This window comes from Ceratina calcarata, unplaced genomic scaffold (genome assembly GCF_001652005.2).
Source record: "Ceratina calcarata isolate Rehan_Ccalc_2016 unplaced genomic scaffold, ASM165200v1 scaffold114, whole genome shotgun sequence".
NCBI lineage: Eukaryota > Metazoa > Arthropoda > Insecta > Hymenoptera > Apidae > Ceratina > Ceratina calcarata.
The window spans coordinates 221,428-244,744 of record NW_017132337.1 but is presented as its reverse complement, the minus strand read 5'-3'; the positions used below and the strand labels follow the sequence as shown (position 1 = coordinate 244,744).

Genomic DNA, 23,317 nt, shown 5'->3' with positions numbered 1-23,317 from the left:
CAAAAACTACGCCGTCCCAATCCTGGCCAAATAGTAATGCTCACTCTTCCGTTTTTCAAAATGCAGCTAGTACTGCAGCGGGAGTTGTTGTCGGTTCCGTTATAGTAAGTATCGACTTTTCGTCAATCTTCTTTTCTAATTAACGATCATATCGATTCGTACAAGGGCCAGGCCATTGGAAGCACAATGACTGGGAACATGGGTCAAGTGTCATCGGGAAAGGATCCTAAAAATATTTCTACGGACGCGGAAGTAACATGCATTCCCGAGATACGCGAGTTTTTCGAATGCGCTTCAAGAAACGAAGATTTGGACACTTGTAAAGCTTTCCATAACAACTGGATGAAGTGTCAAAATTTGTATAAACAACAGCAGAGTTGAGGAACGAAGGAGAACTCTGATAACTGTTATAAAGTAATTATGATAAATTAATGATTTAAGAACATAGTTTATTAACTTAACGCGTTTTTCAAAGGCGGCCTTATATTTGACCAAAAGAGGCAGTTAAATGTGCAAGAAAAGGAATATGGTAGACTATCTCTTCTCTGTATTTAATACGCGCATTACCACGAAACCGGCAACGGTGGCAACCGCGATCCCAAGGCCAGCCTTCCACCAGACGATCGAATCCCCTTGAATCAGTCCAAACTGATTTATATGTCTGAAATTTCAAGAATTATTTCTCATAGCGACTGTGAATGAATTCTCCTGAATTCTCCGATGCGAAAATAAATTTATGTAATGCATAACTCCATGATATAAACGCAACATACTATTGCTACAATAAAATTAATCTAGTTCTAAAGATGTCTTGATAAATAAAATAGAAAAATCAATATATCAAAACGAGGATTCAAAAGATTGATCACGTTTCATGCCCATGCAGCGAACAAATGACAAATAATGTGGATATATTATATTTCGTATTGTAAGTCATGAGCACTCCGTGAAATGAAGAGAAACTAATAATACAAACAAAAACCTTGTAAAAGAACTCCACCATTGAGTGGGTGAGGATTTGTCAAGCAACATGTGGACCATACGCCTCAAAGGACTGAAAAGATTTAAGACCTATTGTTATGATAGTCTCAGTCATGCGACATCCTCGGATATGAGCAAATCGCCTAGCACATTTCACCGAATTATACTTATACGTACGTGCAATGAAGGCTATGATTATAGAAAGAAAAAAAATGTGATTCACGATTTGCTCAAGCTTACAATGCTTACAGTGTTGCAAAAATTCAGACCAACCTGTCTCTGTAAAATAATACCCATGCTCCTTGAAAGCGGCTAAACATGAAACCTTTTTGTTAGTGTTTAATAATAATTCCATAAAGATATATTACTCTTTCTAAATTCTAAACAATACTGATAGATGTCCGATAGCATTAATGAATGCATCGCAATTCCGAGTCTATTTACATCTATTTCCTCAAGATATAATAACATTTCTGGAGCTTTTACTTCTACTTATTCAATGATGATTTCAACTTACGGGAAAGCTGCCATAGTCGCTAATTTAACGAAGATTTCACGTCGTATTGTACGGGAGATGCTGTACGGTTGCGGCGGCATCAGTTTGTACTTATTGCAAAAACTTACTGGTTGTAACAAGTAGTCTTGTTTCACCTCAGATAAATCGCTCTTATTCGCTATTATGAGAACCGGAATCTTACTATCTGCAAAATATTTCTGAACACGTCCGAGAATTTAATTATACTCAGCCTTTTCTATTATCTATATATATTTAGATTTCTAATATTTTATACTTACGATATAAATCCGGGCGATATATTCGAACGATTTGGGATTACTGGCATCGTAAACGAGAGCGGCTGCATCACACTGGATTTGTGCTGGAGTCAAAGCATCCTGAACATTGAGTATGTTTATGTCCCGTAAAATTATTGTCTTCTCCTGGCCGTAGACGTGTACCGTGTTCACGGTAACGTGCGAAGTTGGCGGGACCACTTCGTCCGTCAATTTCTGCAATCACATGACGCGTGTTATTCGAATATCGTTAAACATATGTTGCATTACACGTGCGTACATCGTATATACCTCGAGCTTGGGGTCAATAAACGTTCTGCACAGCGTCGTCTTACCGCTGCTCTTCGGACCAATTACATGACAAGTATAAACATTTCTGCTCGACTGCTTCTTCGCCAAGTCTAACTTTTTCTCGCGTGTAACGATAATCGCGTTCGTCTGACACTCGTTATTGTACATATTATAGCCAAGATATGCCATGTATTCCAATGTTCTTCGCACGTTCGTGAGAGTCAACAGCGCCCATTGACACATATATCCTTGAAATGTAATCCACCCCTGTCATAGAAAGAGGCGAAGTAATTAACAAGAATTATAAGACTGATTAGTAAAAATGAAATACCTTTTCATTAGTTGGGACAGTATATTTATATTCATCTCCCCACGGTGGAGCTACACATCGTGAGAACAGTGAATCCATTTCTGATGGGGATAGAGCACCATCTCGATCCCGATCGTGTTGCATGAATAAGAGTGTTAAAAATTCCTGTCCTTTATGTGATAATTCAGTCGTACAACCGAGAGGAACTTTCAACCTGTTTAATAAAATAATAAATAGAATACAAATTCAGTGTAGTTACTACATTTTACTAATCGGATACTAACGGTGGATGTATATATTCTTTAGACATCTGTAACTCATTATCATAGCCAAATTTTCTTAGCACAGCCCAGGTAGTTTCGTTTCTTCCTCGTTGAATAAATAAACATTGAAGGTACATAAAACCTATAAAGATTAAAAATATATTTCCACGTTTATCACTCCGTTAATATCGTTAAATACCTTTCATAGTAACACATCCGCAACAAATGCCATCTTGAATATTTTTCGATAAAACTGCCTTAACATCCTCCAATACTTGCGGTTGCAATGGAGTGTTAAAGCACCATTGTTGAAATGCATTTAGCTCCACATCATCTAACAAACCATCGTTGTCCAGATCGCATATCTGTACAAAATAATGTAACACAATAAGCATATGATAGTAAACAATGCAGTTTGTGTAACTAGTACACTTACCTTGAAAATTCTTTGTAGTGCATGCTTGCATTCTTCTGTAAGCTAAATGTTATATTATTCAGTAAGTTGTTGACACGCGTGTGTACAGAGCATATAATTCGAAGTAAGTCTTACCTCCTGGGTATCGTAATTGTAAAGCGGTGTGGTAGGATGCAGTACAGCTTTTTGTGCATAATAAAATGTTTCTGAGACATTTTGTAACGTTTTGGCAGAGCACTGCAACAAAGATTGTTTTCATGACCCATGCGATACGTTTGTCTTTATAATCATAAGTTGAGTGCTCTTACCTCTATACAACTCTCAATTTCAGTGAATTCTTTCATTATAGGATATACAGCCTATTAGAATGATAATAAGATTAGCGCTTCGGAATGAAATAAACAAAGACATTATATAAATTCAATGAACCTCAATAGTAGAATAGTCAACAAGATCAATCTTATTTCCCACAAGCACGACTGGGCAACGATTATTCGTTGAACATCGTCTTATCAATGGCAACCAGTGGGTAGCTGCTCTGTCCAGTGTGTCTTCATCAACGACAGAATACACAACACAGATCACATGAGCTTTCTGTATCTCTTCTGCTAACTGATCATCAGTTTGTTCAACAGCTAGAAGTAAAATTGCGGATATAATAGATAAATCAATGTAAAAAAACATCGTGAAAATGTAAATTTTACGTACATGAATAATCAACTATGTGCGTCGGTACTTGCTCCGGCGTGACGTCCGCCGGGATAGTGATTTCTTCAGCTTTACAGGGGACATCTTCCGCGTACTCCTCGCTGACCAACGATAATATCAAAGATGTCTTACCCACTTCGCTGTCGCCGATTAACAGAATTCTGACATTGCGCCTAGGCGCGACTGCGTTACATTGCACCATGTTGACTTTAATGAAACGATTTTAGCACATAACAGCGGCATTCGAACCGCCTAATCCTTCAACGACATTTCTCAGCTAGGTTCCAACGAAGCTATTCGTTACACACACTTTTCTCTAACCTATAATCCGAACACCTTGGCCAGGGCTCACCAACAGGCAAACGTCACGTCTCAATAAATTCTCAATGTTTTACGACGACATTGTTATCAGTAAATCGCGATCTACGAATTGAAATCAGATTATGTGTTCCCGGGGATCCGCCGAGAAAAAGCGTTGGTTCACCCGCTGCGATTGAACTTGTGCTTCGAGGGTGGGCTTTTCAAGGTTACGGATTCAGTACTTCGAACAACAGTGTACGCATATACGTATGAAACAGGTAGACACGTGTGCGTGCGGCTGTACAGGACGGCCGGAGCGTACGAAGGGATGATCCTATCCTATGTCGCGAAAAACGATTGGGAAGATCGCTTTCCCTTTGCTAGGTTGATAGACAAAACGAGCAACATGAATAGAAAATCAGTCTATTTGTGGAACGAATTTCATGGATCCGCAGCGCCCATATTTAAATTACATGCGGCTTTAGTTATACCTTATACCTCGTAGAAATCGATAGCGGTCAAATATTTCGCTATAGAGAGTGACCTCCGACTAATTTTTTAGAATGTCAAATGTCGATTTACATTTTTGACTAGTTTAAAGTCTTCATTCCATTCTAATGAAACGTATAAACAGTTAATTGTGGAGTTTTAATTGGTAATGAAGAAATAAAGAAGCATTTTATGTGAACTTTTCGATTCTAAATTCTTTTAAGAAAGTTTCGCGTTGCTATGTGTGGCATTTCGATGAAACAGATTGCTGAAACATTGCTCGGTTAAAAACATATTATTGCATCAACTATTAAAATGAAAAATAACAATGATATACGCACCGAAGTGAAAAAAAAATTTATGATTGCGTTGGTACTATCTAAATGTATGTTCTTGCTTTTTATTTATCGCTCGTGTAAGATTTCTTTCTCTCTGCCCACACACATGTGCAATTATTTGTAAATTTTTTTATTTATGCTATCATACATCGATAAGTTAAAACATAAATTGTAGTACGAATGTTAGAGAAACCTTTGTTCGTTGAATATATTTAACAGCAACAATATCTTCATTAGAAGAATGTTTGCCGGAGGCCAAAGTGTTTCCCTTACCACTCGAACTGTGTATCGCAATAGAAAACCGATTTGTTTTTTCTTTCCATACCCCCCAGGGATATAAAAATATATTATCGAATGCTTTGAGCAAAGCGATGACCTTTGCAGATAGACATGTATAGTCACCTGAAACATACAGATATATTATCTTCGTGCATGAAGATACCGCTGACCCCGAACATTTCAGGGTCTTTTTAAAATAATATTAAAAATACAACAAAAGCTTTGATAACTTTTTTATCATACACCCTGTAATGTAATTAATATAAGAATATATTATTTATTAAGAAACTATTTCTGCGTTCTTTGTTCCTTCCTATTAATTTTGTTTTGTGCAAGTTTATTTAAATAAAATGCTTGATACTCCGAATTACTTTCGGTGTACTTTGTTTCAATAATTAAAACAATACGCTTTCGGTTTACTTTGTTTCAATAATTAAAACAATACGTTTTCGGTTTACTTTGTTCAATAATTAAAACTACGAATTCTAATCTTACATTTACATTTAGAATTGTCTACGTTTTTCTTTTTAAATCCAATTCCAATAGTCTTCAAATTTCGAAACGAAGTAATTATACATTCTAATGTTTAAACTAAAATTATTGCTAATGTCTTTTCAATTAGAGAAGCTATTTATTTCGGAGAAACGCGAAGCATCAAAATGGCAAATAAAAATTTCTCGACGGGGGACATTGAATTTTTATTACAATACGTATCATTGCACACATGCACGTACCAATCTTCGATTGGCTGTATCGAATATATTCGAAATAGCAAAGGATATCGCGGGTAGTATCGAAGGGGGGTGGGTCGACAGGTCGTCGATAAACCTCTTCTTCGATAGTATTCGGGTATAAAAGACTGGCCGAATATGCAGTCAGCATCGCACCACATCACTGCATTCCACGATGAGGTGCTTAGTAGTCCTGTTGGCTCTGGTAGCCTTAAGTGCCACCGCTAGTATCAAGCAACAACAACGTGCTGGTAAGTTACACACCTTAATTATGATCTTCAACATTTGGAACGAAGTTTGTTATTTTTATAATACAAATTATTCGATTTATTTGATCATCGTACTCTTGTAATTGGTAACATGTCGTGGTCTTACTTATGTTTCTTCACATCAAATGAATATGTGAACTTGTTCCAGCCGACCAGTCTTTTCTTCAAAAACAAGACGATGTAATCCAACTCCTGCAGAAGGTCACACAGCCGATTCCCAACCAGCAGTTGCAGCAGCTTGGTCAGAACTATGACATCGAAGGTAGCGCTCACCAGTATCAGAACCCGACGATAGTGAAGTACTACGCGGCTGCTGTGAAAGCTGGCCTAACGCAACCGCAAGGTACAGCACACAGCAACTCTGTCAGTCAACTTCGCAAGGAGGTTGCCCTTCTGTACAGAATCATGTTGGGTGCTAAAGACTACCAGACCTTCCTCCAGACCGCCGCCTGGGCACGCGTTCACGTCAACGAAGTCCAATTTGTCAAAGTATAAAAGAAAAGAACAGTTTCTTGACTCGTTGTACTGTCTCGCACATCGGATTAAACGATTTTTCTGTTAATCAACAGGCTTTAGCTGCCGCTGTACTGAGTCGTCCTGATACCCAAGGTGTCGTTCTGCCACCACCTTACGAAGTCCTGCCCCAGTACTACCTGGACGCCAGAGTTATCCAGCAAGCTCAGGACATTTCCATCCAACAAGCGATGCAACAGCAACAACAGCAACAACAAGGAGGAAATCAACAGGATGTCCTTATCCCTGTCAACTGTACTGCTTCCCTCTCCAATAACGAACAGCAAGTGTCCTACTTTACCCAAGACATCGGTCTTGCCGCGTACTACGAGTACATCAACCTCGCCGGATACACCTCGTCACAGGTAAATTTTCTAAAGACAAAAGATTTAAATAAATGAAATTAGACATGAATTAATATTGATCTGATCCCAGGAACAACAACAACAACCACAGCCTATGACCAAGCAGCAGTACGAACAGCAGCTCGTAGGCAAATATCTGCAGCAGGGACAACAGGACCAACCCCAAAATGGTCGTGGAGCTCAGTACCTCTACCTTCATCAACAGCTCTTAGCTCAATACGAACTTAACCGTCTCGCGAACGGTCTTGGACCAATTGAAGAGATCGACTCTGAAAACGTGCAAGCTCCCTTCCAGCCGCACCTCCGCAACCCCAACGGAATAGAATTACCAAGCCGTCCTCAGAGCCTGAATCTTAAAAACCAGCCCAACCAGAAGCAACTCGCCGAATCTGTCTGGACCATGGAACAAAGACTGATGGAAGCCATCGACTCTGGCCACGTAATCACTCCTCAGGGCATTTTCCTTTCTCTGTACCAACCGCAGGGCCTGAATATCCTTGGTGATTTGATCGAAGGAACCGGCAGAAGCGTGAACCCAAGGTCAGTCATCTTGAAAAAAGCTTTCAAGAATTAGTTAAATTTTATATAACATTTTTAATGGTTTTGTTTAAAACAGGTACTACGGAAGCCTCCAGGCTGCAGCCCGTAAACTGCTTGGTAACGCTCCGGAAGTCCAAAACATCTGGGACTACAGTCCGTCCGCTCTCGAACTTGGACAAACCGCCGTCCGCGACCCTGCCTTCTACCAGCTGTACAAGAAAGTGATGAAGCTCTACAACCAATACCAGCAGTCTCTGCCTGCCTACCAGTCGAACGACTTGATCTTGCCCGGAGTTAGCATTCAGAACGTTGAAGTTAGCGAACTCGTTACCCTCTTCACTGACTATTTCGTCGACCTCGACGCCGTCACTGCTCAAGGCACGAGCCAAAGCCAACAGCAACAACAAGGTCCACAGCAACAACAGGGTCAACAGCAACAACAGGGTCAACAGCAACAACAGGGTCAACAGCAACAACAGGGTCAACAGGGCCAACAACAAGAACAGCACATCAAGGCTGTCCTTAAGAGATTGGACCACAAACCGTACCAATACAAGATCTTAGTCAACAGCAACAACAACGTTCCCAACGCAGTCGTTCGCGTCTTCGTGGGTCCGAAAAACGATTACCAAGGCAAACCGGTCAGCATCTCCAAGAACCAGCACCTTTTCGTCCAACTCGATCAATTCATGCAGAACCGTAAGTAATGATAGATCAAGCGGGGACTATTTACCTGTGAACAAGTTCTAATTGACTTATCCTTTGTTTAGTCCAATCTGGTCAGAACACCATCGTCAGGAATTCTCAGCAGGCTGCTGGACAGAGCGCTGACTGGCCGTCCACGGAACAAATCAATCAAGGAGTGAATGCTGCCGCCCGATCCGAGGGACCATTCTTTGTCACCCAGGTTCGTAGATAAATCGAATTTCTTAAACAGAAGAACATCGAGAACATCGAGTAATTATAATTGATCGTATTTTTATAGCCACACCAGATCCACAGCTTCCCGGCTAGGTTATCCCTTCCCAAGGGTACCCAGCAAGGTTTCCCACTTCAGTTCCTCGTTGTGATCACCGGCCCCGGTCCACTCAACGCCCCGTACGGTCCAGTGATCCCTGAACAGAGCTTGACTTACCAAGGCCAGCAATTCCAGATCGTCAATCCTGAACAATATCAACAGCTGAAACAACAGAATCAAGTCAACCAAGTGTCTGGTGGAATCCAGCAGAACGTGGAGGTCAACACGGACCAACTGAGCATTGCCCAGCAACAAAGTCAAGGTACGCTGTTAACAACGAAGAAACGTAAATATTTGTCTCAGAGCATTATTGAGCATTATTTCTTTTTACAGCCGTCAGAAACCACTATGCCAACGTTTATACCAGATACCACGGACAGTACCCTAACACGCAGATCCAGAACCCTGTTGGACAAGGCCAGGACATGACGTACACCATCCAAGGCGTCGTTAACATGGGAGCCAGCGGACCTCAAGGATTAGGATTACAAGGACAACAAAATATCGCTGGACAATCCCAAATCTCTCAGCAACAGGCTCAACAGATTCAACAACAGATCCAAGCCGCGGCATCGGCAGCAGCTGGTCAACAGGGACAATGGGTCCAGAACCAAGCTGGTCAAATGATCTGGTCGCAACAAGGACAACAGGGACAGCAAGGCCAACAGGGACAGCAAGGCCAACAGGGACAACAGAACTGGCAGCAAATCGGTCAATCCGGACCTAACGCTGGAAGCCAAGCATTGCAGCAAGGTCTCTACGGTCTGCAGGGAGTGTTCCAGGGAATCGCTCAAGGCGCCCAACAGGGTCAACAAAGTCAACAAGGTGGTTTCGGTGGACAACAAGGAATCCAAAGCGTGTCCTCTGTTATGCAAGGCGCACAAGGAGCTTGGGGCGTCGGACAAGGTGTCCAAAGCGTACACGTGCCGTACGGCATCCAGAAAACTCAAAGTGCTAACGGCGGAGTCCAATGGCAAGGTCCCCAGGTTCAAGGAGCTATATCCGGAACAGGAATCGTCGCTAGCGGACAACAGCATGCCGGTGGCTTCCAAGGTGCCTACGCTCAACCGCAGACTGTCCAGGACCCGGCGGTCAGCGAGTACTATCAGAACAAGCCAATCAGCCAGACCATCGGCGGTGCCATCTCCCTCGACGACAAGCCTCTCGGCTTCCCTCTGGAGAGACCGCTGACGCCTGGTGCACTCAGCGTTCCCAACATCTTCGTGAAGGAGGTTCTCGTCTTCCACGAAGGCCATCCCACCAACGACATCACCCAGCAATAAATATGTTCCTACGATGAACCGCGCGGCATTTAGCCATACGCGAAACGTTTATACGACGGACTTAGCGCGCTTACAATGTTGCTAATGTTAATAATTAAAAAAATAAGGTTTATTGATGTATCAAATTGTAATGAATAAATTGCTGTAAAAAGCAACTGTTTATTATAAAAACCTTGTCTTCTTCTATTTAATCGCTTGAAATTGATCAGGATCCCAAAGAATCGAGTATCGCCGCAATTTGAAATCATCGTTTTATTAACAAATTCTCAAGGCGCTAGAGAAAATAATAAAACAATAGTTTAATTGTCTTCGCTTTGTTACGTGTATCAAGCATCGATCATTCGCCAGTCATCATCTCCATGAATTCTGCAAATATAGAAGTATAAAATACGTTTACGAGATCGAAAATGTAGTACGAGCACGATGCACGCACCATCGAAGTCAACTGTGCCCGATCCGTCAGTATCAATTTCGGCAATGATACCGTCCAAATCGGCGTTAGTGAGCTTGTCATCGAGAGCAGCGAGGATCTCCTTCAAAGTGGCGGTCGTGATGTATCCGTTCCCTTCGCGATCGTACAGACGGAAGGCCTCCTTCAATTCCTCTTGCATCGCTTCGGCGTCCTCTTCCTCTAAGAATCGTCCAGCGATCTTGCAGAAGACGTCGAAGTTCACTTTGCCGACGTTCTCCGGATCATTTTCCTTGATCAGAGCGTTCAGCTCGGCATCGTCGAACAATTGTCCCATCGTGTTCAATATCGTCGAGATCTTCAACGTGTCGATGAAGCCACTCTTCGTCGTGTCGAACATTTGAAATGCTTTTCGCATGACGGCCATCTTCTGCTCGTCTTCCTCCTGCAATCCCAATTACATCACTCGTTTCACAAAATTAAATAGGGATTACGTGAAAAAATGATGTGGACGAAGTTGAAATTCGTTAAAAACTCCTTTGGCACTCGTATCATTTTTCACGATTGTCTTCACTAATGATTTCGATCAGATTCCTTGGGTTCTCCTCTCTTACCATGGTGACGGATATCTAGCACGGCGGACGACGGATACCTGAAGTGCCGCGGCTTTTCCGGCCTGGTATAAAGACATCCAACGCGTCTGGTAAACCAGCTAGAAAACCGGTGGGCGCAAAAATAGAGCGACGCGACGAAAAATGAAATATGTTATAAGTGGGTCCACCCCGTGATGCCGAGAAGGCCGACGTTAAATCATGCAAGAGACACATTACACAGTCGAGGATCACCTGTGTACCACCAGCGATTCTTAAATTATTAATCATCACCGATCCTTGTTTCAGGCGATGTCAATGGATTATTTTAATCCGCTGCAATAATGATATCTTATGGGATATTTAAAGACTCGCAGCATCTGGATTGCATTTGAACGGAAACGTACCGCAAGACGTAGCAATACCGCACGTTCATTCATGAGATCGATTCATATTAGCCAACGCGTTTACATTCTTTCATTCTTCACAATGAACCGATTTAATTATAACACAAAGCCTAATTCAATGTTACGAAGAAAACGCTATCACAAAATTATTCATCAACGTCGCACGCTTAGTTCTATCCATCGTCGCGCAAATGGTTATAATCGTCAGAAAGATTATGGATTCACCGCGTTGCAATTTTCAGACACCGTTCCTAGATTCGCGACTGCCCACGCATTGCAAACCATTACAACACCACCTTCCATCTGGCCTATGATATAGCAAAAATATAACAAGTCCTTCGAGACGATTCATCAGTGATTTTTCAAGGTATGTTACACCATCGCTGAAGTATTTTTTCCGTCATTAGATTGGGATCATCGTTAATTTCATTAAATTCCAAGAGTGCAATTAATTTTGGTAAAAATCAGACGGTGTTGTAAATAATGGGCAAATATTATTTAACTCGACCACTGTCGAAACGGTATTTGAAGTGACTATTTTTCTTTACTTGACTTCTAAAATTGATGTTCTTGTCGCAGCTTTTTATTGTTGTAATAAATAATTTTTAAATTTAATCATCAAGCTTCGCGTGGCTTGCAATCATCGGGCGTGATGTCACTAATTAGTCGAAGGAGAAACAGGAAATGTAATTGAGGACTAAATTAACAGAAGCGCTAACAGAGCGCGACAAGACAGCTTCGTAATTTCCGAGGATAAATGACTCGTTTACGTAATAATGACACACCCACCCAAATTACAATACTCGAATGATGAAAATACCGGTTCATTCTTGTCACAGAGTTTGCTATCCTCGAAGGATGAAGCATCTATAAATAATGTCCGACGATCAATCATAGCCGCTTTTGTACGTATACAAAATTATCGTCCCGGGTGTCGGTGGGACGTGAAACGTTTGTGATCGTCCCATCTTCATTCAGTTGATCGGCCAACAAATACGTTATGCGTAAATTTGTCTCGTTAGAAATATCTTTGGTGCCAGCACATCATCATCTAGAGTCTGCATACGATGTCGCGTTGCTCTCATCAATGCATGCCGGGGAGTGACAACGGGCGTTTCGGGTGTGCAAAGGCAATTACGTTCCGTTGCCAAGTTTTCTGAAAATCAACGATCCCCTTGGCAAGGGGCCGCGCTCAGAAAACCGCCGACTCGTTACACAGGCATGCGGATACCGCCTCCGGCCTCTCGAAATTTCCTCGCAGGAAAGTCAATTACCCTAATAATAACACCCATTCCATTTTTACTCCCGCCCACGCTGGTTATTTCTAACATTGTTATGTAAAACTTTTGTCCGACCATCAATCATTATACAAAATTGACGCCTGTTAAAGAATGGTACCGAACTGTTCGGGCAATTGATTTTTGGGATCGTTTATAATGGTTACTGCGTGGCAAAGTCGAATAATAGCTGAGTTTATGTAACAAAGTTCTCTGGTATGTGGCATCGTTCTGTTCTGATTCTCGACGTGGGTGGCAAAGCGTTAATAGGGTATTTTCATCGGCGAAACATAAATTTAGGTGGGAACGCAATATGTTTAATCGGAGCTTATTAGCATATATTCTTAAAAATGTATAATTACTCATAATTTGAACTTTATCAAGTATAGCTATCGCCCAATAAATCTCTTTTATCTTATAGAATACAACGACTAAAGCAATATACCTAAGATCTAAGAAGATACCCGAACATTATCGTATTTACTTCGAAAGAAGAGAAGGCACTGAAGAGATGAAGTTTAAAACGCGGGAACGATCGACGATAAGGAAGTTCTCTTGGCAAAACAAAAGCAATGACGCTCTCTGTTGGTAAAGGGAAAACTAAAGATTGCAAGTCGGAAGCTATCGCATGTAACGAAAAGGAGGTGGTGGGGAAAAACATGAAACCTAGGCAAGAGGCCGTGATAGATCTTGCTGCAGAACGCTTGTGTCAAAAGTGGGGATACTGGTCGCTGTCGCTGCCGTGCACATACATACATATATACGTTATACATACCTTGTATATATGTAATGTCAGCAAGGTAGTGTGCTGGCGGATCGTGTATGCAGAAGCGCTTAAATATTAATCACATTACGGATGTTTTTGCCGGAGTGACGCGCGGATAATAGACGGTACGATCATCGGGATGCGACGGATGTACAGGCACCGCGAGAATGAAAGCCCGTTCTAAATACAGATCGCAGGACTCACAAATAAGCAGCGCCGATGGACGCGGCCATGTTTTCTGGTAGCAGAAATCTTACCCATTAATAATTCGTTTTAATCGTCGACCACGAAGTGGAGTGTGCAGAATGCCGAAATGCGGTGTGAAGGCAAGGTTTCTACCAGCCACGATTGCCTGGACGGTCCTACTCAGCACCACGACACTCTTCTTCTATTTTCCGTAAGTTCCGTACACATGTCTGTTGTCCTCCTCTTGTCTGTGGTTCCAGTGTCTCCGCACTCCTCTTCTCGTTCCTGAGGCTGTGCCAATTTGTCGGTGTCAGCCCCGCGTTCACTTGTCCGTTCAATCGGATTTTCCAGGTGCCGCTATTATGTGATTCAATGGGGGATATGGGTACCCGCTCTTCAAGGAATCGTCACATTTTTTGTTTTGACGAACTTTACGCTAGCAACGTTCATGGACCCAGGTGTAATACCAAAAGGTATGTGCAACATCGCGGTGTTACAAATTCGTGGATGGCATTCGTGAACGAGCTTGATCTGTTTCATCAGCGACTGCTGCGGAAGATAGGGAGGATGATTTCCATGCTCCGTTATACAAAAGCGTGGAGATCAATGGTATCACAGTTCGCATGAAATGGTGTGTCACGTGCAAATTCTACAGACCCCCACGTTGTTCTCATTGCAGCGTGTGCAATCATTGTATCGATGTACGTATCCAACATGGTTTTGCCCATCCTATCAAAAGTATTAGAAGTCTAACTCTTTTTTTTTTTGTACTTTTAGACATTTGATCATCACTGCCCGTGGGTGAACAATTGCATTGGCAGAAGAAATTATAGATACTTCTTTTTCTTTCTCCTGTCGCTCAGTTTTCATATGCTCAGTATATTCGGACTTTGCCTATATTTTGTATTGGAGCGTAAGCAACAGTTGGGTGAAGTGGACACTATTGTCGCGTATCCTTTTTTTATCATTAAATAATTATGATCTAATAGTAGCCTTCGTATCATGGTACTAAATCGATCGTAATTACATCGATCTGTAAAACGATACTCTTGGCCTCGCAGGATTGTGAGAATTCTTTCAGGACATGCGTGTTGTATAATCCTTAAATTTGAAATAGACTTGTTCTCATGGGAGTGGTTATACTTCTGTTCATTCCAATCTTTGGACTGACCGGCTTCCATGTCGTACTCGTTTCCCGTGGGCGTACCACGAACGAACAGGTAACGGGTAAATTTAACGGAGGCTACAATCCTTTTTCTCATGGTTGCTTACACAATTGCTGTTATGCGCAATTTGGACCACAATACCCCAGGTAACATTCTAGTTCATTCGCGAACACACACATTAAAAAAAAAAATGGTATCGATAAATGATAACGAGTTCGTTCCTGTGTTCCAGTTTAATTAAGCCTGAAAAGTATTCAGGAAAGCGACGCGGCGTTTCCACATCCGAGATATCGACTATAGGCAGTGAGAACCAGGTAAAAACCTACATGGATAGCAGCAATGGTGTTAGAAATGCCAGTTCAAATGCTTACAATAAGGTAAGAGCTAGTGCAACTTCGCTTGACACTTCTTCTCTACCATGTACAAAAGAAGATTTGAAACTGTAAATAGCACTTCCTATTTAGCATGTAACTTTATTGCTTCCTGGACGTTTAACACACGCACACGAGAACATACACACCACTTTGTACGTAGACTATGTATAATTCGCTCCCGCTTTAGATACCCTCAGGTTCGCACCACATTCTGTTCAGCGCTTGAAGCTTTTTTACGAAGCATCACGTAGTGCGTTTCTGGACACGTTTAAAACGAAGTTGCACGATTCTCGTAGTCGTTACAATTTTCGTTCGTTAATTCCAAGTTTCCTTCCTTAGAGTACGATCTCGAGCAACGATTCTTCCTCTCTGTAATATCACCTTGTTCGCAACGTTGGAAAGCTGCGGTTACTCTTTCCCTAATCACCATTATCCCGTTCCTTACCCGTCCTGGTCGAACGTAAATATTTCGAAAGAAATGTGCGTTACTTGTGTACATACAATAAAGCGTGCAATATACAATGATCCAGTAACAAATATCATCGATCGATCTTTCCGCTGTGACGAAAATAGCATCAATGATCGTTTGTTGGTTGCAGTTGTCACCTGGACGAGATGGGTCTGACACAGACATGGAACCGACTGCGTCTCAATCCGCGGATTGTGAGCCGACGCCTCCAGTACAGAGACACGGTTCCAAAAGCAATTTCTTCCTGCCACCTGTGGGGAACAGCGAGTCCCCCAGGCACCCACCGCCGTCGCAACATCACAATCCGATGCACCACACCAGAGGCAGTCCACACCCAAGGCCAAGGTAATAATAAAAAACGACGGGAAGGGTAAACGATATTCTCTGTTCGCTAATTGTTTTTCTAATATACACATAAGGTACGTTGTCAATACCTATAGGGGAATGAACGGCTCCCGGAGTCACACGCCCGATCCGTTATCGCCGGAAGCGAGCGGATCACCGGCTGCCGCTTCCCAAAGAGGTAAAAGTCAAGGGGATGCTAGTCCAACGACGCAACGGATCAAAGCTATCGGAGTACCGACTCCACTTGCCATTTCCAGCCCTATTCGCAGGTACGTCGACACTAGTTATCCCGCTTAAGAAACGAAAATAGAACAACTACTGAAACTGATATTTTATCGACAGAAGAATCAAATATTCTGCGAATATATACATATGTACATTGTTACACGTATAGCGTGTGAAGATAACTAAATATTTGTTCTATTTGTTCTATTCCGTGGATACGCATAAAGTAATTTTGGAATAATTCTACTTTTAGATGTATATTTTTCTTTTTTTTTTTTGTACGCCGCGACGTTTTCACATTGCACACAGATTATATATATATATTATATATATATGTGTGTGTGTGTATATACATATATATTTCAATGTAGAGAGCAAGAAGAAAGCGCCGCATTTAGTGATAGTTTACATATTTGCATTTCTTAAGCACGCTAACCGATACAAATTGACAAGTGTACTTTTCGATACGTCCTGTTTGCAACCTCTCGACATGATGTGAAAAGCCTGTTTTACTTCAGACACCCTGGATCTCTTCCCCCTCACTACGAACACCGTCACTCTTGCTCTTGTACTTTCTCTTCCTTTATATTATATATAATTCTCGTCACTATGTACATTCTCACCTTCTGAATGACGAAGGAACGTGACAGAAAGAAGCGAAACATTGCGCAATACGTAGATCAGAAAATTATATATCATAGAGAATTATAGTTTCTCTGCATGCACATATTACAAGATATATGGTATATAGATAAGTTTGTGTCCCACTGCAGGGGGTGGTAACTGCAAGGAGCTGCTTTCTACCATCATATGTTGCAACCTACTGCAGGTAAACACGAACTTCATCCTACGAGGACATATCGTAGTTTCAAGTTATGCTTTGTTGCATATATATATATATTATATTCTCCATGCATAATATTTATATATATATATATATTTAAAAGGAAAGACGCCTTCGACCTAAATATATATATACATATGTATCTATGTATGTACACACGTATTCAGTCGACTATACATGCAAGTAAATGTGTCTCCACATTGTGTATATCCTAGGTTCGCTATACTCGTTTTTTCCTTTGTTCTTGTTCATTGAATAGACCGCTAATTTTTCTAAACAGGAATGATGCGCTGTTCTTTCTCTCTTTCTCTCTCCTGTATGTTCTCGCCAGAGCCGTATTTTTCGTGTATGGCTAAAACGCTCAGCACTCTTGCATACATTCATAATTCCTCGGCAAATCGCGGCACCGTGCATCCGTCAAAGTGTCGTGGTCTTTGTTTTCCAGATCGAACCCAGGTACGCCGACGCAGGTTCGTCGGCCAGATTTTATAGGAGTGAACGACACGCCGACGTATTACGATGTGGAGCAGGGGAACAACACCGGTGGTACCGGTAGCGGCGTGGTGTCTGGGTACAGTCCCCAGAGGCGTTTCCTGTCCGAGAGCGAGCTCGTCCGCCAAGGTGCCGACCACTCGTACTCGAGAACGAACAACACTGTCGACAACATCCGCGAGTTGGCCAGTTCGCCTCAGCGCGGTGTCTACATGTGGAAGGACAACACGCCCGGCAGCTATCCTGCGCCGAACGCGAACACGGTGATGCATCAGTCGCCGTCGCAGAGACCACCACCATCTTCGTCGTACGATTACTATCGTTCGAACCCGACGAGCCCCACTCAACAGCTGTACGCGAACGCTCCTAGAACAGCGTACCACCCCGCAATGAGAGGCGGTGTGCCGGTCTTCCCGCCGCATCAGTCGCCGCAGGTGAAACGGAAGGCAACGATGGCGACGCCGACCACCCCAACGTCGGGTGACACTCGACGTAGACCGATGTCGTTCGTCCGTGCCCTGGAGATGACCGACTCGATGGAGATGGTATCAGCGCCTAATGACAACAGATCCCAACGGCCAACGACGCCCACACCGGACCGTGCCAGTGTCTACGATATGAACTATGAGATATCCGTATAGCCCAGCTTTATCGTCTCCGCACCATCTTGCGGCTGGACGGAGATTGTACAAGAATTACCCAAGTTGCGAGTCTCCCGTTCCGAGGAGGAGAGAACGTACGCCGCTTACGAGATATCCGTCTGAGTACCGACTTCGTATCGTTCGCATCGAAGCAGCTAAACACGTTCGACATCGTATAGTTCTTCCGGCTTGAATTCACGATTACAATCGTATATCGCACCCACCGTACTTTTACCCCGGGTTCCCGGAGGAAAACTGAGGTGAATATCGTTCATACATGTTATCAGTGATATGATGTCTCATGAACGATGGACGAAAATCTACAGGCAAAAGAAACAACGTCGGTATTCGATCATTTTACTGTGAACTATCATAAATAAAAAAATGTGAAGTCACTTGTTTCGCACTGAACGTGAGATCAAAGAGTTCAACATATAAGTCTACCAGCTACACAAGACTGTCGTGTCACGTTATTAGTAATATTATTTTTGGGTTCACTCGTTTTTTTATTCAGAGAGTATTTCGTCGTATGTGTACGAGAGATATCGGAACGTGTTCATTTTATTTGGGGGGGGGGGGGGGGGGGGGGTTGATGGAAAGAAGCATTCGGACCGATTGACGTTCGACGTGTAATCGAGTCACGAAAGCGTCAACGAAAGTAATTCCGAAAAACGCCTAGCGAGACACGTCGCGCTAGGCAGGGGAACACCAGCTGCTAGAGATCGATATTTGTCTCGCTTGGCAGCGGACAACAATTCTATATTTTTTAGTACGCAGTATAAGGTCAGTTTAGATTTTTATACCGTGACGTCGTAACGCAATTTCTAAGAGAAAGAAACGCAACGTCGTTTGATTCCCATTCGTTTAGTTTTCCTCTTCTTTATACATTTAAAAAAAAAGAAAACACGAATAGACGAATAAGAAAGAATACAGAGATTATTCTTGCGTGCATTACACACAGGCTCAATTCTGATCCACGACATCAGTCTTCTTTTTTTGTTCCCCTTTAACCGCGCGAACGAAGGAAGAGCGATACGTGTATTTAACGATGGATGAAAATTGAGCTTACCCGGGTACGCTCTCCTATTTTCGTTGATGCGAAAAGAATTCGTGTCCAGTTAACAAGAAACAAAAATGAAGAAAGAAAACGTTACTTAATCGATTTAAGTCATTATCAGGATAGAATAACGAATTCTGTGTAAAATAATCGTGAAATGTGTAGCAAATTTTTAATATACATATTTAACAATATTTATACGTAAATAATAAACAAAAAAATATAAGACTTTATAATGATTTCATTTGTTTGTTATGAATGATGATTTTATCGATGTGACCACTAATACGACTAATTTCTATGAGATAAAAGAACGATAAGAAGATTTATAGAGTTAAAAGGAAGAGAACAATGTGTGAATGCGAATGGGTAGTGCATGGACGAATGGATGTATACCAGGAAAATCTTTTAGAGTATTAGAGAAGCGTACGACAGACCAATGTGTTTTTAATGACGGATCATTCACTCTTGACACAGATGGGGGAAAGAACAAACTGCACGATGAACGTTGTTAACGAAACAGAAGGGGGAATACGATTTTGTAATATATACGTTACATCACTTCATTGGTATACCTGCTGCTACTGTTAAGTTTGTAATATACCCCGCTTAAGAAGAAGAGCTTGCATGCCGGTTTCTGTATTCCGTATTTGTATGCGAGACCAATATTAGCAATAATGCAGGCTTAATGAATAACTGCGAACCGTGTATGCGTAAGGTAACCGTCGAGTATTGCGCGCCCAGTTGCCTTACGACCAATTGATAATCGAATTATTATTGTTAAAATAGCACATATCGTTCAGTATAAAGGGCTTATCGAACATCGAATATTTCCGAGCTAAAGGGACATTCCCGCGATTTAATATTCAATATACTTATTTGGTAAAGCAAGAGAACACAAACGACACACTGCGATTATTAGAAACATTTCTTCCAACGTTGGCGCTACCAATAAAACGCGTTACTCGTTTCCCTGTTTTGTATTTATTTTTTTTTTCGTTCATCTCGGGTTTACACGTACTTTTACTCTTTACAATCTGAGCTGTGCCAAACAGGAGGAAACATACATACAACTATTTCCATATTCTACACTCCGATCATGTAGCTTTTACATAAAAGAGCACTTTTAAACGACATAAAAAGAACCGAGACAGAGAGTGAAACACAATTAAAGGACTGGTAAGACCTCAAGATGAATCAGATTTAGAGAACTATGTGTAATATGTGGCGAATGTTTAGTGTTTATAATTCGGTGTACTTGTACATAAAAATATAGCTCGTTATTATCATTTAAAATGTACATAACATACATTTCGGTACTTAGTATCGTTGCAGCAATCTACTAAGAATAAATCTTATCAAATACAAGGTAATTGTACTGGAACAGCTTTGATTTAATTATTTAGCGGATTTAAGCACTCGAATCTTAATCGAACTCGACACAGTGCAATTATGTAAAAAAGAATAACAATTCATTATCGCGACAGTAGCCTTTCGGCGCTGATTGTCAGCTTCAATTTAGGCGCTTCCGAGAACTAGTCTGCGCAGTAAATGATACAGCCAGGTACAGCTACCCCGACTTATATATTAAAATGCACAAGAATCTATTCTAAATGTTAAATCTACGATTAAATGTCCTAAATGTTGAATTAATTATCTTAAACTTTGAACTAAACTGCAGATTTCAAATTATTTAAAATGTCACTAGAGTGAAGCCACATGATAGAGTGACTAGATGAAATATTTTAAAGATCAACGATTTTATCATTTTCTAAACGGTCTACCCCTTAGAACAAAGGTCTACCCATATTTCTACGATTTTTAACTTTAATTTGAGTTGTGTCTCATTTAAATCAATGCAACTTTAAGAATTTTAATTTGTGTCGCTCAGTACGCGAAACGATCAAGTGAATATATTTATTTCGAAAAATAGATTGAGTACGAGACTTTTATAATTAGAACTTCTTTACTAACGTTTTGGCTTTCTTATATTAGCAATCGTTTCGTGCGAAAATGTACGGATGAATTTTCATAAATTTCAATACGGCATGGCCGCAGCCTGGCGGGAATAACGATACGTGCGAGTGTGCGAGCGCCATGTCGTTTTATGGGTAATTTTGTTTCGTACACTTCGTACACTTCGTATGTTATTCCATTATGATGCGATAATGGAATAAATGGAAGTAACGTTCTCGTTCGTCAGAGTGACAAATCGTTCATACGGGATATCGTTTAATACGCGACTAGCATTGTGAACGCGTTCCTGTGAAAAGGCGACGATTCTTTTAGCGGCACTCTCCGCCATTATTGGCGTGTGCACGGCGTACAACAAAGTTTTCTTTCGTTTGTAGGGCCGAAACTACACTTGTATCCTGGAGAGTTTAATCGTATTATGATGTAAGTATCGTGTGTTATGTTCCTCGTCGATACGCTCGCGTTTCTTTGATTCCGTGGTAACCTCGTTAACATCGGGTTTCTTACTATAAACGCAGGGCACGCAGTCGTAAAGATAGTACAGGCAAAAGTGACTCAGAAGTCACCGATAAAGAAAATAAGAGGGAACGCGGCAGAGACAAAGAGAGGAAGAAGCGAGCTGCTTCTACATCGAGCAGCGGCAGCAGGTAAGCCATCGAACAATTTTTCAGTCAAAGTCGGGTTTGATAACTTGGCCTCTTGAACAACGTGACATTTGTGTTTCATAGTTCTTCTGATAGCAGCTCAGGCTCCTCATCCAGTAGCAGTGGAAGCAGTTCCAGATCCAGTTCTACTTCTAGCAGTACCTCTAGTAGTTCAGCGAGTTCTTCAGGAAGCTCTAGAGATAGGGGAAGGAAGAGAAGCAGGAGCAAAAGCATAGATGCTTCGCGAAGACATGATACTAAGGAAAAGGAAAGAGAGAAGGAAAGAGAAAGGGAAAGAGATAGGGACAGGGACAGAGATAGAGACAGGGAAAAGGATAAAAAGAAGAGCAGTAATTCTGTGATCGACAAACCTAAACCCAAAGGACGCTCTAGGTAAGAACGTAAACCAGACATGAATGCAAACATCTTAGTGTTTATTCGTTCTTTTATCGTAACTTTTATTTCGTTTCGAATGGCCAGATCACCCTCGCCACGTAGAAAACGGAGGGAGAGATCACCGATTCCTAGACCGACGAAGATACACATTGGACATCTTACCCGTAACGTCACTAAAGAACACATTATGGAAATCTTTTCGACGTACGGTCAGATAAAAATGGTCGACTTCGCCATGGACAAGCTTCACCCGAATCAAGGCCGAGGCTTCGCTTATGTGGAATTTGAAACAGCCGACGAGGCTGAGAACGCGATGAAACATATGGATGGTGGTAAATAAAGGATTTGTAAAGTTTGTTTTGTTCCTATGGATGGTTTTCGTCAGCAAACGTTCCGTTCCGCAGGACAAATAGATGGTCAAGAGATCACAGCTGCTCCAGTATTACTACCGAAACCACGGCCAATACCAATGCGTAGGATGTCGCCTTTAATGGGAAGAAGAGCACCGCCACGGTGGGGCGGTGGCGGTAGGAACACACCACCGCGTTATCGCAGGCGTTCGCCGCCGATGAACCGTCGTCGAAGCCCGCGTCCACCGAGACGTAGGCCTAGGACTCGCTCGCGAAGTCCACCGAACAATCCACGGCATCGGCATCGTCGTTATACGAGATCAAGTTCGAGCAGCTCACGATAGCAATCTTTTTTGTACATATTAAATACGAACTGTGAATTCTGACCAAACACAGTATCTAATCCTGGTTGGTCGTCTTAATATATTAAGCAACACAATTTTTACCGATTCAAATATATTGACAGGGAAGTGTATGCACTCAACTAAAACAAAAACAAAAGAGTAGACGGTTTCGTGACCGCGTCTTCTTCATGAGTTAATCAGAATAAATATTGTCGATCATGATTCAATCGCCGTTCGTGCGAAGTTATCTTTTTGAAATACATCAATTTCACACGTGACACATCCATCTGTTAATTGATTGGTACCTGAATGGAAGGACACAATTGAAGACTGGTTGAAAAGAGAATGCATTCTCGCGCATTGTCACATGGTCTATAAAGCGTATGTACATGAAGACTTCAGAAGAAATGGTACTTGTAAGTACGCGTAAATGTAAGCATAATCTCGTAAAGTAAATGTGTGTTGTGAAATTGTGA

General features: G+C 41.8%; 5 protein-coding genes and 1 long non-coding RNA gene across 11 annotated transcripts; 3 read left to right on the top strand and 3 right to left on the bottom strand.

The window, feature by feature from the left end:
* Window positions 1-428: 428 nt before the first annotated feature.
* Miro (mitochondrial Rho GTPase) lies at window positions 429-4,439 on the bottom strand. Of its 3 annotated transcripts, XM_018021411.2 has the most exons (14): window positions 3,761-4,439; window positions 3,482-3,687; window positions 3,361-3,411; window positions 3,188-3,289; window positions 3,074-3,115; window positions 2,837-3,002; window positions 2,659-2,779; window positions 2,396-2,588; window positions 2,065-2,331; window positions 1,777-1,989; window positions 1,499-1,695; window positions 1,255-1,293; window positions 983-1,054; window positions 429-661 (listed from the first exon to the last, which is right to left on the bottom strand). In XM_018021411.2, exons 1-14 carry the CDS (start codon window positions 3,960-3,962, stop codon window positions 535-537), a joined length of 1,998 nt encoding a protein of 665 aa, XP_017876900.1. In that variant the 5' UTR covers window positions 3,963-4,439; the 3' UTR covers window positions 429-534. The 3 variants fall into 3 exon arrangements, with proteins under 3 accessions (XP_017876900.1, XP_017876909.1, XP_017876917.1); XM_018021420.2 differs by lacking the exon at window positions 983-1,054 and having other exon boundaries at window positions 3,761-4,437; XM_018021428.2 differs by lacking the exons at window positions 983-1,054; window positions 1,255-1,293.
* A 1,338-nt stretch (window positions 4,440-5,777) lies between these two features.
* Window positions 5,778-6,407, bottom strand: LOC113464074 (uncharacterized). Its single transcript, XR_003388900.1, has 2 exons — window positions 6,273-6,407; window positions 5,778-6,121 (listed from the first exon to the last, which is right to left on the bottom strand). It is a non-coding gene; the product is annotated as an uncharacterized LOC113464074 (long non-coding RNA).
* Hex110 (hexamerin 110) lies at window positions 6,038-10,040 on the top strand. The gene is made up of 8 exons (XM_026811836.1): window positions 6,038-6,148; window positions 6,315-6,655; window positions 6,736-7,044; window positions 7,115-7,584; window positions 7,661-8,283; window positions 8,355-8,491; window positions 8,570-8,864; window positions 8,936-10,040. The coding sequence occupies exons 1-8, from the start codon at window positions 6,073-6,075 to the stop codon at window positions 9,883-9,885; spliced, it is 3,201 nt and encodes a 1,066-aa protein (XP_026667637.1). The 5' UTR covers window positions 6,038-6,072; the 3' UTR covers window positions 9,886-10,040.
* Window positions 10,041-10,122: 82 nt separating this feature from the next.
* Window positions 10,123-11,339, bottom strand: TpnC25D (Troponin C at 25D). The gene is given in 4 exon segments (XM_018021343.2): window positions 10,123-10,251; window positions 10,319-10,739; window positions 10,909-11,139; window positions 11,292-11,339. Coding segments are annotated over 4 exon segments (714 nt in total). The 5' UTR covers window positions 11,325-11,339; the 3' UTR covers window positions 10,123-10,222.
* Window positions 11,340-13,507: 2,168 nt separating this feature from the next.
* On the top strand, window positions 13,508-20,429 carry Zdhhc8 (zinc finger DHHC-type containing 8). 3 transcript variants are annotated; one of them, XM_018021398.2, is made up of 9 exons: window positions 13,508-13,731; window positions 13,872-13,993; window positions 14,064-14,221; window positions 14,298-14,470; window positions 14,638-14,832; window positions 14,919-15,000; window positions 15,660-15,874; window positions 15,949-16,143; window positions 17,389-20,429. In XM_018021398.2, exons 1-9 carry the CDS (start codon window positions 13,640-13,642, stop codon window positions 18,074-18,076), a joined length of 1,920 nt encoding a protein of 639 aa, XP_017876887.1. In that variant the 5' UTR covers window positions 13,508-13,639; the 3' UTR covers window positions 18,077-20,429. The 3 variants fall into 3 exon arrangements, with proteins under 3 accessions (XP_017876887.1, XP_017876878.1, XP_017876870.1); XM_018021389.2 differs by having other exon boundaries at window positions 14,919-15,063; window positions 15,970-16,143; XM_018021381.2 differs by having other exon boundaries at window positions 14,919-15,063.
* A 194-nt stretch (window positions 20,430-20,623) lies between these two features.
* LOC108622998 (RNA-binding protein with serine-rich domain 1-B) lies at window positions 20,624-23,119 on the top strand. 2 transcript variants are annotated; one of them, XM_018021240.2, is made up of 5 exons: window positions 20,624-21,530; window positions 21,626-21,754; window positions 21,851-22,144; window positions 22,232-22,479; window positions 22,552-23,119. In XM_018021240.2, the coding sequence occupies exons 1-5, from the start codon at window positions 21,526-21,528 to the stop codon at window positions 22,839-22,841; spliced, it is 966 nt and encodes a 321-aa protein (XP_017876729.1). In that variant the 5' UTR covers window positions 20,624-21,525; the 3' UTR covers window positions 22,842-23,119. The 2 variants fall into 2 exon arrangements, with proteins under 2 accessions (XP_017876729.1, XP_017876721.1); XM_018021232.2 differs by having other exon boundaries at window positions 21,836-22,144.
* Window positions 23,120-23,317: the final 198 nt, after the last annotated feature.

Excerpts from the sequence above, each read along its gene's own strand:
- Miro (XM_018021411.2), bottom strand. The coding sequence starts at position 3,962 with ATGGTGCAATGTAACGCAGTCGCGCCTAGGCGCAATGTCAGAATTCTG. Across the intron at positions 3,116-3,187 it reads ACAATTACGATACCCAGGAG|CTTACAGAAGAATGCAAGCA; the intron begins GTAAGACTTACT and ends TATAACATTTAG. Across the intron at positions 1,055-1,254 it reads GTATTATTTTACAGAGACAG|TCCTTTGAGGCGTATGGTCC; the intron begins GTTGGTCTGAAT and ends AAATCTTTTCAG.
- Hex110 (XM_026811836.1), top strand. The coding sequence starts at position 6,073 with ATGAGGTGCTTAGTAGTCCTGTTGGCTCTGGTAGCCTTAAGTGCCACC. Across the intron at positions 6,656-6,735 it reads ACGAAGTCCAATTTGTCAAA|GCTTTAGCTGCCGCTGTACT; the intron begins GTATAAAAGAAA and ends GTTAATCAACAG. Across the intron at positions 8,492-8,569 it reads GACCATTCTTTGTCACCCAG|CCACACCAGATCCACAGCTT; the intron begins GTTCGTAGATAA and ends GTATTTTTATAG.
- Zdhhc8 (XM_018021381.2), top strand. The coding sequence starts at position 13,640 with ATGCCGAAATGCGGTGTGAAGGCAAGGTTTCTACCAGCCACGATTGCC. Across the intron at positions 14,222-14,297 it reads TGTGCAATCATTGTATCGAT|ACATTTGATCATCACTGCCC; the intron begins GTACGTATCCAA and ends TTGTACTTTTAG. Across the intron at positions 14,471-14,637 it reads GAAGTGGACACTATTGTCGC|ACTTGTTCTCATGGGAGTGG; the intron begins GTATCCTTTTTT and ends AATTTGAAATAG.
- LOC108622998 (XM_018021232.2), top strand. Across the intron at positions 21,755-21,835 it reads ACATCGAGCAGCGGCAGCAG|TTCTTCTGATAGCAGCTCAG; the intron begins GTAAGCCATCGA and ends TGTGTTTCATAG. Across the intron at positions 22,480-22,551 it reads GATGAAACATATGGATGGTG|GACAAATAGATGGTCAAGAG; the intron begins GTAAATAAAGGA and ends TCCGTTCCGCAG.